Source organism: Indicator indicator, chromosome 18, assembly GCF_027791375.1.
Source record: "Indicator indicator isolate 239-I01 chromosome 18, UM_Iind_1.1, whole genome shotgun sequence".
Lineage (NCBI taxonomy): Eukaryota > Metazoa > Chordata > Aves > Piciformes > Indicatoridae > Indicator > Indicator indicator.
The window spans coordinates 6986731-6999968 of NC_072027.1; the positions used below are offsets into that span (position 1 = coordinate 6986731).

Consider the following 13238-nt stretch of genomic DNA (forward strand, 5'->3'; position numbering starts at 1 on the left):
GTGGGAGGGGAGGAAGCCGTGCAAGGGGGATACACGGTACCGGGGCCGGGGGGGGCAAACCAGGGATGCTGCGCTGGGAGAAGGGTGCGGACCTCAGCACCGGCCAAGGCGGAGGGATGCAGGAGGGAGATGCAGACGGCGGGGGGGGGGAAGAGGGGGACGCTGCCGGTGGTGCGGGGCGGGGGGCGTCGGCGGGGGCGCGCCCAGCTGTTGCGCCGTCCCTTCGGCGGGCGGGTCCGCGCTCGCCGCCCCGCATTGGCGGCGCCCGGGCGGAGCGGAGCGGCGGGCGGCAGCAGCGGCGGGGCCGGGCCGGTGGCGGGGCCGGTGGCGCCATGGCCCGCTGAGGGCTCCGCGGAGCGCGGCCCGCCCTGCTCTCTCGCCCCGCCGCGCAGCGCTCCGCGGGGCGCGACATGGGTGCGGGGCCGCGCCGCCGCCGGGGCCCCGCCGCCGCCGCCACCGCCGCCACCGCTGCCGCGCCGGGGCCGCTCGGTGCCCTGCTCGCCGCTGCCCTCTTGGTCGCCGCCGGTGAGTCACCGCGCGTCCCTCGCGGGTACCGAGCTCCGGGTTGGTGGGGGCGGTTGTGAGTGGTGGGAACCCGGCATCGGGCGCTGGGCAAGGTCACCCGGGGAGCGGCGGCGGGCGGGCGTCCTGCGGGGAGTTGGGTGTCCTCCCGGGGACCAGGGGCCGTGCAGGGTGCCTGGCTGGCAGCGGGGTATAGGGAGGTCCCCAGGATGCCCTCCTGGGCAAAGGACGTGCCCCTCGCCCCACCGCAGGCACTGCCGTTCCCCCAACCCGTGCCCACACGTGGCCGCCCCCCCGTGCCCAGCCGAAGCTCTCCCGGACGCTGCCTGTGCTGAAGGCGTTCGCCTCCTCGTTGGCACGGCTCCACTCCCCTGGGGCCTTGCCAGCCCCGCGCCCGGGGGGCCACAGCAGATCTGCCCCACGCACGGCGTCTCTCCCCCACGCACATCATTTCAGCCCCCGGCACGGGGTCCCTGCCCCTTGCACGGGATAACTGCCGTCCCCATCAACTGGCCGGGGCACGGGGGACCGTGGTGACGGGTGAAGGGTACTGTCATGCCGCGTAGGTGGCCTTGGTGTGGGTGGCTGTGGCGTGGGGGGTGCTATGCGGGGATGCATCGGTGTTGCTGCAGACGCGGACGGTCCGGAGCGCGGCCGCCCCCCGACTCTGACCACCCCCTTCCCGGGCAGGACCCGTCGGGTCGGGGAGCGGGCTGGGCCGGACTCCGGGCCTGAGCGACGCCGTCTGCCGGCCCGGGGTTGGGAGGTCTGGGGGCTGCGGTGGGTGCCGGGGGCTGCGGTGGGTGTCCGGGGCTGGCGGCTGCTGGCAGGTGTCACGGCAGCCTTGAAGTGGCGACTGCAGACAAAGGACCGGGCTGGGGGCGGGGAGCTGCGCGGGGCTGGACGGGCGCTCTGCGCGGGGTGGGGGGAGGTCTGGGGAGAAAGGACATGGACCCCTCTGCACTCGGAGGTGCTGGCCCACCGACCCCCTTGCCACCACTAGAGACAGCCCCTCGCCTGGCCTCGGTGCAGCCTCTGTAATCCACATACCCATTCGAACTGGCCAGCCACCCCTGGAGACCCTGCACCCAGTGCACCCAGCATGGCCTGTCTGCAGGAGGACGCTGCAGAGCCAGAACAGTGGGTGGGCACCCCTTGGGTGTAAGACACCCCATATGGAGGTACAAAGCCCCAGCTGGACATGGAGTGCTGCTGTCCCCATGGCATCCCTGGGTCTGTGGTGATGGATGGAGGTGGAGGGTAGCAGGGCAGGAGGTTCAGCAGGCCTCCCCACACAAGCTCTGCAGTGTGAGGTGTGGGGGGCACACAACTCAGGGCAGTGTAGTGTGGGAGCTCATCCTCACCACTCACTTGGCAGGCAGCTCACAGCTGGCTGTGGCATGACTGTGCCCAGCCACCTGCGTGACCACCGCTCTGCACGGAAGTAGCAAGGCTGGGCCTCTGTGCACTGGGTGCTGCTCCATCCTGGCATGGCATGGCACTCCTTCCTTGAAGGCAGTGAGGCACAGGTTGTGGATGGGGGAATGCCGGCAAAGGGCCCCTGCCTGCAGCCGCAGAGCAGCATCCTCATGTTAGGCTGCCGGCTGTGCTGTCGGTGCCTGCAGAGTGAGGGCAAGAGCAGCCCTGAGGGTTAGGGCTTATCTGCGGGCAGCAGCGTGGGGTGAGCACCCAAGGTGCAGGTAGCTGCCCCACTTGACTGCCGTGCTGGTGGATGGGCAAGGGCACAGGGTCAGGGGCCTTCCTCAGAGCTACCCCTGGCCCAGCGCTTCTGCAACTCCATCCTCTTGTCACCTGTGGCAGCTAGCGCCAGACCTTTCTTCTAGTCGTGCTTCTAGCCTGGCCCTTGCTTCAGTAAGTTCCTGCCACACCAGCTCCTGCCCCAGCTCCTCTGCTGGCGCATGGTCTCTGCTCTCACCGCACATAAGCCATACGGTGGCCGCTGGCTTAACTGGGCTGCTGGGGAACCACAACCTGGTGCCTGACAGCCTGGCACCCCAGCTTGCTGCATCCCATCATTGCCCCACAGCCTACACCTGACTGGGCATCAGTGCCTCTGTAGGGCAGGGAGGAGGGCAGGACGGCAGGCAGGAGGGCAGGCAGAGCTGGCGTGTGCTGGGCTGCTGGAAGCTGCCGTGCCGGCTGTCAGTGTGAGCACGCGGCAGACGCAGCCCGCCCAGGGCTGTTTGTTCTGGCTCGGTGCCACGTGGGGCTGGCACTACATCAAACCATGCAGAGCCTGGCAGGTGCTTGCGGGAGGGGACCAGGACGCAAGTAGTGTCGCCAGAGGTGGGCACCTCCCAAGCTACTGCAGGTACCTCACAGCCATTCATGCAACTGAGTACCTGTCCCACTTGGGTGGCTAGCAGTACCCAGGACCACCTTGGCACTGGCATCGGTGCCTGACAGATGATGGCACAGGGACTGTGCACTATGCATGTTCCTCCATGCCCTACACTGCAGTCAGAGGTGCACCCTCTGTGCCAGCATCACTCCAGCTTGTCAGCACCATCACTGCTCTGTGCAGCACATGGCTGTCTGCGACCAGGCTGGGGTGGACTGGTTCCAGAATGAGCACGGTGGGACCCCCATCCTCATCCAGTTAAGCTCAGCTGCCCAGTACTCCAGAGCCCTGCAACCTATCCACTTTTTGGGTGCTGCTCCTAGGTGGGTGTCTGGCAGAGGGCTACTGACTCTGGCCCCCTCAGACTCTGCCCTGCCTGAAGCTTCTGCCTGAAGGATGAGGGCTTTGGTCCTAGACCACTCCAGCCAGCCCTTGCTACTGCAGGGTTGTGGAACACTGTGGTTGCCAACACCACCATGTGGCACCCATGGGTGATAGAGGGAGAGGCCACAGACCTAGAGCTTTGCAGCTGGGACCATTGTGCAGACAGAGCCTTCCCAGTCCTGCACCCATCTCCCCTACTTGCTCTGGCTGGGACATGAGGCTGAGGGTGACCTTGATGCTTCTCTCGGTGGGACCAAGGCTTGTTGGGAGCATTTGCTCTTCTCTATTGGTTAAAGGAGAGCCAGAAAAGCCACTCAGATCCCCAGGCTCAGGACCTCACCAACATGGAGCTGTGCTGGTCCTGCCCCCGCTCCTCCGTCATCTCAAAGCTAGGATGGGCTGGGGGAGCTCCCTCATCCCCGACCAAGCCAGGGCCAGGACGGGATCCTCTCCACATTTAGTGCCGCTGAAAGGGGCTGTCATGGCTTGGCATGCGTCCTGCAGGCACACCGTGTCTGGGGTTGCTGTGGAGCTCAGCAGGCACCTAGGGGAGCTCTGTGTGTGCTATAGAGCCGAGAGGGGACCGACTCGTGGGTGCCCAGGGAAGGCTGTTCATCAGTGGATTCCAGAGCCGATAGTCCCCAGGCATGCAGGGAAGGTCCCTGTGGAAGGGCTGTCATCCCTGGCTGCCTTTGCCTCCACCGCCATCCCCAGAGCCTGGGCACCGGGTGGAGGCTTGGACATGGCTAGCGCTGCGCAGTCCCCTTGGTGGGTGGGTGGCTGGGGCGAGGCCGCAGTCCAGGAGCCCTGTCTGCCCTGGCACATGCTAATTGCATGTAAGGGGGAGTGCCTCATCAGCTCAAATCCGTAATTAGGCAGCTCCATTGTCATACAAACCCGCCTGACTAATTCATTCATAACGATGCTGGCTTAATGAGCGCCCAGACGCTGCCACAGTCTCACTGGGAGACGGCACCCTCAGGCCCTAGCCACCTCCACCCAGCCTCCACCGTGGCTGTTGGGCTGGCACCTGGGAGGCACACACTCGGGGGGGGGGCGGTGACCAAGACAGTGGGTAGCTCATGGAGATGTGCCAGGAAACTGGGGACACTGTCCTGGGGCAGGTGTGGTCACTTCTGGGGCACTGTGCCCGTTGGAGCACAGGGGAGGTATTGGCACTCTGTGCTCATTGTCTTATTGTTCCTGATGCTCATCATGTAGCAAACTGGCCAGTAGTTGGGCCATGCTGCTCAGTGTTGGCATCCAACCCTGAGGGCTCCCAGCGTCGCCAGGGCTGGCACCAGGGTGCCTGGCATCACAGTGCCTGGCATCACTGTGGTGACTGTGTGGGGTAGGTGGGTGGATGTAAGGGGTGTATTTGCTGATGCCCACTTGCTTCAGGTGAGTGCTGGAGCAGATGCAGGCTGCAAAGCAGCACCAGGCAAAGCCACAGCCTCAGGCTGGGGTTCTCCTGGGGCAGAACCAGCTCATCACAGCTTGGAGCCAGCCTCTCCCAGCACGATAGTGTCCAGCTCAAAGCCTCAGACAAGCTTTTTGATGGTGGTGAGTAGTACCAGCTCACTTCCCTTTCACCCTGCAGAGAGAAGAGTGCTGGTGGTGGAGACCTCTGTGTGTAGGGCAGTGGGCAGAGCTGGCACTACCAGGGCCCCCTGGGCACATCTGGGCATCCTCTGCCCTCCTCCTGACACCCATCCTTCCCTCGTTTAGGCTGACACAATCAGTAGCAATTATTGCTTTAATTACCTGCTGCCTGGGCTCAGGCCAGGCTCCAGCGAAGTGCAAGGAAATCTTTCATGTTAATGGCATGCCAGGCCTGGCACAGGCACGATGGATAGGGCGCCAGCTGGGATGGAATCTGCCAGCTGCAAAACCCATGGGGATTTGGGGAGGCCCCCAGAGGGGAGGGCAGCAGTAGAGGCAGATGTTGGCATACAGGTCTCCACCTTGCTGCAGAGGGTCTCAGGGTGGCAGGCATCAGGCAGGGGTGTGGGCAGGGGATGGGGGCAGAGCTTCCAGGCATGGCTTAGTGCCTTGCAGGTACAGCCAATGCATGGGTCCCTGCAGGGCAGCAGTGTTCTGGGCATACCCATGCCATTGGAACATTGCCCCGTTTCAGGCAGCTCCCTGCTCCCTCCTGGGGGCAGTTGTACCAAGCAGGCACACACCGGCAGTGCTGCATCCTCTGTCGGGCAGCCTCTCCTTGCCAAGAACGTGCTGACCTTCCTGGTGTCTCCCTGTGGCAGGCACCAAGGCACCTGGCATGCTGTTCTCAGCACCACCAGGGAGCGTGGCAGCAGCAGCAGGATCCACCCTCTGGGTACCAGAGGGCCCAGAATGGGGGAGCACCTGATGACACCTGGTGGGTCCTGGCAGTGCTCCCCCACTGCTGGGCAATGCAGCATCCTGCAGTTTCTTTCCCACCAGTAATGCCAGTACACATGGCTTTCTGATGCTGGGGGGCCCAGGTGCTGGGGTGAGGGGCTGTGTGGCCATCTGGGCTGGCAATGGATGGGAGACTTTGTGCACAGGGAGACACAGAGCAGCTGGAAGTCCTGCAGTGCTGGGGTGAAGCAAGTGCGCAGAGCCTGGAGTGGAGTGGTCCCTATTCAGTCTGCTCACTGGGGTGGGTGCTGCAGCCCAGCCTCCTGCCCCTTAGCCAGGCCTGCCAGCATGCTCATTAGCCCCTGTGGGCGGGGGATAATTGATAATAAATCCCTACTTAATGCACTGCCACTGCCCGCCGTGATTTATCAGCACTGTAGCAAACCACGCTCCCATTTACCACTTCGGCTGCCAAGAGAGCAGCCAGCTGGGACTGTGTGCCCCCACCACCACAGCAGGGGCAGTCACAGAGGTGAGTGGGACCCAGCTTCCCACCATCCCCCTCATCCCCCATCCCTGCTGAAGTTCCCCGGTTTCCCTTTGCCAAGGTGACATAAGCATCTTGCCTGTTTCCATGGCAACACAACGGCAGGTGAGTGGCGAGGCCGAAGTGGTGCGGGAGCCAGCGTCGTGTGGGGTCTGCTGCACATGCTGCACCCACGCTGCACCCACACCGAGGGGCTGAGGGGTGGGGGACCAAGTGCATGGAGGTGCCTGCAGAGCATGGGGCACCCATGGTGCATGAGGCATCCATGATGCTTGGCCTAGCTGTGCTGCTTGGGATGGCCATGGTGCATTGGATAGCCATGGGCTGCACATTGTGCATGCAGTGTCCACCGTGTATGGGGTACCATCATGGATGGGGTACCCATAGTGCATGGTACACACACCACAGCCCCTCCACTCCTTTGCTGGGACTCCAGACTCCTGGCTGTACCACACAGCTCCATCCATGACCGCACCACAGTGCAGAGCTCAGATAGTGCTCAGCACAGCGCCCAGCAGCAGGGCAGCATCCTTCCCAGGGGCTCTGCATGGTGCCTGGCAGCACCCTGGCTCTGCTGCTCGCTGCATGTCCCTATATGCATTCGCTGCCCATAGTCTCACCATGCCCCACAAAGCAGCCAGCACCCCAACTGCATGAGCAGTTGGAGAGGCTCTGCACCCCTCCTTGTTGCTGCTGGCCACAGGCTTCCTGCACCCCTTGGTTTGGTTGTAACGGACAAACCCACAGCTTGTTGCCTGCTGCACTCCTTTCACCTGTGATTAAAAGGCCAATCCCCACAGCATGGCTCCCGCATTCACCCAGTGTGCCCAGGCGGGAGGCAGCAGTGCCACTGCGCAGCAGCAAACTGGCATTCGGTAAATAAATTGGATTGTCTTCCTGCTCATCTCAGCCCCACGTGCTGGCATGGGCAGTGCAGCGTGGGCAGCCAGGGGTGCCAGGATGGGTGGCGCAGTGGTGCGAGCGCGGGTGCTGCAGTGAGCCATGCCGCAGCCAGCACCAGTGATGGCACTGTGCTGGGCACCGCAGCGCCTGTCCGCGGCGTGACCCCCTGGGCCAGCCCTGGGCTGCGGCTGGCGGGGGGGGGTGTCGTTAAACCAATGAAATATGAAATGCCTGTATCTCCCCGACAGGGGTTTTAATTAAATTAATTGCCAGCGACATTGTAAAAGTGCTGATGGGGTAATAACCAGTGCGTTATGGTGGCCGTTTATCTTTCCTGTGTAAATTAGCTGCTGCACCTTGCCCATCGTGGCGGGCTCGCTTGGCACCCACTCCTCAGCTCTCAGGGGCCCAATCAGCGCAGGGGAGCATTGGGGCTCAGAACCCCCCTGGGAAAGTCAGACAGGGCCTGAGGGATCCTTGTGTCCCCTGCTTCCCTATGTCCCCTACGTCCTTGTCCTCATGGTGCAGGTGGCTGTGCCAGGCAGGAAGCCAGCCACGGTGGGCATAGGCGATGGGGGTCCTGTGGGCCGTGTGGGGAGCGGGGTTGCCAAACGAAGGCACTTAATTACTGCGCATTCCATCCCATTTAATTGCTTATTAAATCCTAACCAGCCAATTAGCAGCAGCAATTACAGCTTCATTCAGTGACACAATCACTATTTTATCGTTTGTTAATCAAATGCTTATTTAGGGCCCTGCTTTATTAACTCTTCCCACAGCAGGCACTGATGGGTCTGGGGAGTGGGAGCACCTGGCCAAGCCCAGGTTGGGGTATGTGAGCACTGTGGGACTATGCCACCTGCTGTGTCCCCAGCGCTGCTAACGCAATGGGAACTCTGCCCTGGTGCATGGCACTCACAGCCCCACCGCCAGTTGGGTGGGGGATGCCCAACTGCCCCTGAAGGACATGTGCAGCTCTGAGATGAACCTCGCCACCTTGGGGACACTGGGGACAGCCAGCCCCTATTGCGCTATGCCTGTGCCCACTCCCAGGTGGGTGCCAGCATCACAGGACACAGGTGCACACCCCACCACTCACTCTGCATCCCTGTGCTAGGCCAGGGCACAACAGTGCAGAATACAACCCCCCAGCCAGCACCTCACAGTGTGGTGAGGAAGGGGGACAGCGGTGCCCTGGGAGGCGTGAGCAATGGCCCTTGTTGGTCACACTACATTTCCTTTTCATTAGTACTAAGTGTGGACATGAGGGATCGGCACAGGTTCAGCAGGCGCCGCCATCGCGTGGCTGCTCTCCCTGATGGATGGTGGGGCAGGGAGGAGACTGTCGCACTGCCAATGGCAGCAGGGGGACATGGGGCACTGGCACAAGGCCATGCCAGGATGGGTGACAGCCCAGCCCAGGAATGCTGGCGGTGGCCAAGCCCCTGTCTCCCAACAGGTGCTCAGCAAAGTGCGACTGTGGCCAACCCAGCGTCTGGTGCATCCCCAGACCTGCTTCCGCACTTCCAGCTGGAACCGGAGGACGTCTACATCGTGAAGAACAAGGCGGTGAGCCTGGCTTGCCGTGCCACCCCCGCCACCCAGATCTACTTCAAGTGCAACGGCGAGTGGGTGCACCAGGCTGACCACGTCACACAGCACAGCACTGACCATGGCACTGGTGAGTGCCAGAAGGAGAGATGGTTCTGGCCCGTGTGATGGAGAGCCAGTGGGCTCGCCAGCAGGCTTTGCATGGGTCTGGGGCCATGGGGACCATGCCCAGCATACTGGTGTTGACATGGTGCCTTGGTGGCAGGGCTGCCAGTGATGGAAGTCCGCATAGAGGTCACTCGCCAGCAAGTGGAGAAGATCTTTGGGCTGGAGGAGTACTGGTGCCAGTGTGTGGCCTGGAGCTCCTCTGGCACTACCAAGAGTCAGAAAGCCTTCGTGCGCATCGCCTGTGAGTGTCTGGGGGTACCTAGATGGGGTGTGGGACATTGGTCCCAACCTCCTCACTTTGTCCCTGTGCCTCCCTAGATCTGCGCAAGAACTTTGAGCAGGAGCCGATGGCCAGGGAGGTCTCCATTGAGCAGGGCATTGTGCTGCCATGCCGCCCTCCTGAGGGCATCCCTCCTGCCGAGGTGAGCCCTCCTGTCTGGCGGGGCAGCTGTGGGTGCCTTCTGACTGTGAGGACACCATTTGTGGTCCCCGAGGAGGTGGCCCAGCTGCCCACCCAGCAAATTCCCTGTGCCCCACAGGTGGAGTGGCTGCGCAACGAGGAGCTGGTGGACCCAGCTTTGGATGCCAACGTCTACGTGACTCCGGAGCACAGCCTGGTGCTGCGGCAGGCCCGCCTGGCTGACACTGCCAACTACACCTGCGTGGCCAAAAACATCGTAGCACGGCGCCGCAGTGCCTCTGCTGCCATCACCGTCTATGGTACGGCCCCCCCCGTGTCTGTCCCCACCACGCTGCCCTGGTGTCACCCTCTCTGTCCTGTTCCTGCCCACATCCCCCATCCTGATAGGGCACTGATGGGTCCCTCTCCACCCAGTGAATGGCGGCTGGTCGACATGGACGCAGTGGTCGGGCTGCAGCACCAGCTGTGGACGGGGCTGGCAGAAGCGGAGCCGGACGTGCACCAATCCCACGCCCCTCAACGGGGGGGCTTTCTGTGAGGGCCAAAATGTGCAGAAAACCGCTTGCACCACCCTCTGTCCAGGTACCCACCCCGACCGGTGCACCGCTGCCACCCACACCATGCCGATGCTGCACTCCCTGCTGCGCCCATCACACTCCCTGTCCTCTGGGTGTCTTGTCCTCCCACCCCACCGTGTGTCCATCTCTGCCAGCCCTGGGGCAGGGGAGGTGAGGGGTCGCAGCAAGGTACTGACTCCCTGCTGTGCCCGCAGTGGACGGCGCCTGGTCAGAGTGGAGCAAGTGGTCGGTGTGCGGGGCTGAGTGCACTCACTGGCGCAGCCGGGAGTGCTCGGAGCCAGCACCGCGCAACGGCGGCCAGGACTGCCACGGCCCCGAGCTGGACACTCGCAACTGCACCTCCGAGCTCTGCAGCCACGGTGAGTGCAGCAGGGGTGATGGGGTTGTGCCCTGGGAGAGTGCCTATGCGTGCTGACGCCCTGCCCCACGCAGCTGCCCCCGGCGCAGAAGACGTGGCGCTCTACGTGGGGCTGGTGGCTGTGGCCGTGTGCCTGGTGCTGCTGCTGCTGGTCGGAGTGCTGATGTACTGCCGCAAGAAGGGAGGCCTGGATGCTGATGTGGCTGACTCCTCCATCCTCACTGCTGGCTTCCAGCCTGTCAGCATCAAGCCCAGCAAGGCCGGTGAGATGCTAGGACGAGACCGTGCACCCATACTGGGCCGGTTGTGCCCCAAGGAGCGCTCCAGGCAGGGCCTGTCTGCCCCAGGGCATTCCTGGCCCTGGGCTGGGGCTGTGTGACCCATAATGTCCCTGGGTTTGAGTGGGAGCTCTGTGTCCTGTGGAATCCCTGAGCCAGGACCATTGCATCCTAAAGGGTCCCTGATTATGGGGTCGGTGCCTTGTGCCACATAGGGTTCCTGGCTGTGAGTAGGGGCTCTGTGTGCTATAGGGTCCCTGGTCCCCAATTAGGTTTGCAGCCTGGGTTGGTGCTGGGTGCTTTAGGTACCCCAGAGGTGACTGTGCCCCAAGGGTCTATGCTGTGAGGCAGACTCAGTGCCCTTTGGGCCCTCAGGAGCGGCTGTGCCACATACAGCCCCTGTGTGCCCCATGCTTCCTGGGGCTGATTGTACCACTGGTGGGGACATCTCCACCCCTGCTGTGCCCTGGCACCACGGTTCCCTGCTCTGTGCCACAGACAACCCCAGCCTGCTCACCATCCAGCCTGACCTCAGCACCACCACCATGACCTACCAGGGCTCACTCTGCCCGCGCCAGGATGGCCCTGCCAAGCTCCAGCTGCCCAACGGGCACTTGCTGAGCCCACTGGGTGCCGGGCGGCATACACTGCACCACAGCTCACCTGCTGCCGAGGGTGCCGACTTCGTGGCCCGGCTCTCCACCCAGAGCTACTTTCGCTCCCTGCCGCGTGGCAACACCAACATGGCCTATGGCACCTTCAATTTCTTGGGGGGGCGGCTCATGATCCCCAACACAGGTATGGTGGAGAAGGCATGGGGTGCCAGAGCATTGCCCATCACGGGCACATCCCCATGGGGCTCACCCTCCAGCCTGCACCCCTCTACCCAGGGATCAGCCTGCTCATCCCACCCGATGCCATTCCGCGGGGAAAGATTTACGAGGTCTACCTGACCTTGCACAAGCAAGAGGAGGTGAGGTAGGTGCCACAGCCAGGGCTGCTGAGGTGCTGGGTGGCCAGGATGGGGTTGTCTCTGCTCAGCTGTCCCCATCACTGCCTCAGGCTTCCTCTTGCCGGCTGCCAGACTCTTCTGAGCCCTATTGTCAGCTGCGGCCCCCCTGGGGTCCTCCTCACCCGCCCTGCCATCCTGGCCATGGGGCACTGCGTGGAGGCCAGCACTGAGAACTGGAGCATCCGGCTGAAGAAGCAGTCGTGTGAGGGCACGTGGGAGGTGAGCGTCCACTGGGGTGGAGGGGGTCATGGTTGGTGGGGGTGATGCCCATGCCTGGGTGCATCTCTGCCTGGATGCTGCAGGACGTGCTGCAGCTGGGCGCAGAGCCATGCACGGAGCTGTACTACTGCCAGCTGGAAGCGCAGGCTTGCTACATCTTCACAGAGCAGCTGGGACGCTTTGCTCTGGTTGGGGAGTCCCTCAGCATGGCAGCCTCCAAGCGCCTCAAGCTGGTCCTGTTTGCGCCGGCTGCCTGCCCCTCGCTGGAGTACAACATCCGTGTCTACTGCCTCAGCGACACCCAGGATGTCCTCAAGGTACCAGGGGTCCCCATCATGGCTCAGAGCAAGGCCTGTGTGGGCAGGAGAGCAAGGGCCGTGTGGGCAGGGCTGGACTGTCAGCATGCAGTATTTCCTGCCCAACTGCTGTCTGTGCCAGCAGGAGGTGATCCAGCTGGAGAAGCAGCTGGGGGGTCAGCTGATTGGAGCCCCCCGGGTGCTGCACTTCAAGGACAGCTACCACAACCTGCGCCTCTCCATCCATGACATGCCCAGCTCCCTCTGGAAGAGCAAGCTCCTTGCCAGCTACCAGGTGAGGTGCCTAGCCAGTGGGTGGGGATGAGCACAGGATGTCCCTGCCACTCTGATCCACCACCTCACCACAGGAGATCCCCTTCTACCACATCTGGAGCGGGCTGCAGCCCTTCCTGCACTGCACCTTCACCCTGGAGCGCCTAAGCCCCAGCACCTGTGAGCTGGCCTGCAAGATCTGGGTCTGGCAGGTGGAGGGCGATGGGCAGAGTTTCACTGTCAACTTCAACATTGCCAAGGTGAGGGCAGGGCTAGGGGGTGCTCACAGGGGTGACCCTGAGATGGGCTCACATCCACCTGGTTCTCTGCTCTAGGACACAAGGTTTTCAGACTGGCTGGTCCCTGACAGTGAGGTGGGTGCCCCAGCCCTGGTGGGCCCCAGTGCCTTCAAGATCCCCTTCCTCATCCGCCAGAAGATCATCAGCAGCCTGGATCCACCAGGCACCCGGGGAGCCGACTGGAGGATGCTGGCCCAGAAGCTCAACCTTGACAGGTAGCTGAGGATGGGGACAGCACTGGGGATGGGGACGAGAGGGTTCTGGCTTCATCCTGCACCTATGGAGGCATGCTAGAACACTGTGGGGCCCTGGGAGCTGGATGTTGCCCCAGGTGTGGCCAGCATGGGGTGGTTTCAAGGTCTGGGGTCATCCCTGTGCCCTGACATGGTCCCTCTGTCCCCCACCAGCCATCTCAGCTTCTTCGCCTCGAAGCCCAGCCCCACAGCCATGATCCTCAACCTGTGGGAAGCACGGCACTTCCCCAATGGCAACCTCTCGCAGCTGGCCGCCGCTGTGGCTGAGGTGGGCAAGCAGGACAATGCCCTCTTTGCTGTCTCCGAGGCCGAGTGCTGAGCACAGCAGGGTGGGGGGGGCCAAACCCCTCACTGGGGGGGCAACCATCGCCATGGGGCGGGAAAGGGCCCAGGCCGGCCCCCGGGACCTTGCTGCCCCACAGCCCTTGAGGAGAGATGCCTGTGCCCCATGGTGGTGGGGTCCCACAGCC

The 13238-nt window shown here is 63.2% G+C and overlaps 1 protein-coding gene across 1 annotated transcript; it reads left to right on the plus strand.

Moving 5' to 3' along the window:
* Positions 1 to 410: 410 nt before the first annotated feature.
* Positions 411 to 13087, plus strand: UNC5A (unc-5 netrin receptor A). Its single transcript, XM_054389046.1, has 16 exons — positions 411 to 525; positions 8521 to 8742; positions 8878 to 9021; positions 9099 to 9202; positions 9320 to 9500; positions 9616 to 9783; positions 9974 to 10138; positions 10212 to 10400; positions 10914 to 11213; positions 11306 to 11393; positions 11478 to 11646; positions 11730 to 11963; positions 12088 to 12237; positions 12311 to 12475; positions 12551 to 12729; positions 12922 to 13087. The coding sequence occupies exons 1-16, from the start codon at positions 411 to 413 to the stop codon at positions 13085 to 13087; spliced, it is 2739 nt and encodes a 912-aa protein (XP_054245021.1).
* Positions 13088 to 13238: the final 151 nt, after the last annotated feature.

Coding starts and splice junctions, on each gene's coding strand:
- UNC5A (XM_054389046.1), top strand. CDS start 411: ATGGGTGCGGGGCCGCGCCGCCGCCGGGGCCCCGCCGCCGCCGCCACC. Junction 11,964..12,087: donor ACACCCAGGATGTCCTCAAG/GTACCAGGGGTC, acceptor CTGTGCCAGCAG/GAGGTGATCCAGCTGGAGAA. Junction 12,476..12,550: donor TCAACTTCAACATTGCCAAG/GTGAGGGCAGGG, acceptor TCTCTGCTCTAG/GACACAAGGTTTTCAGACTG.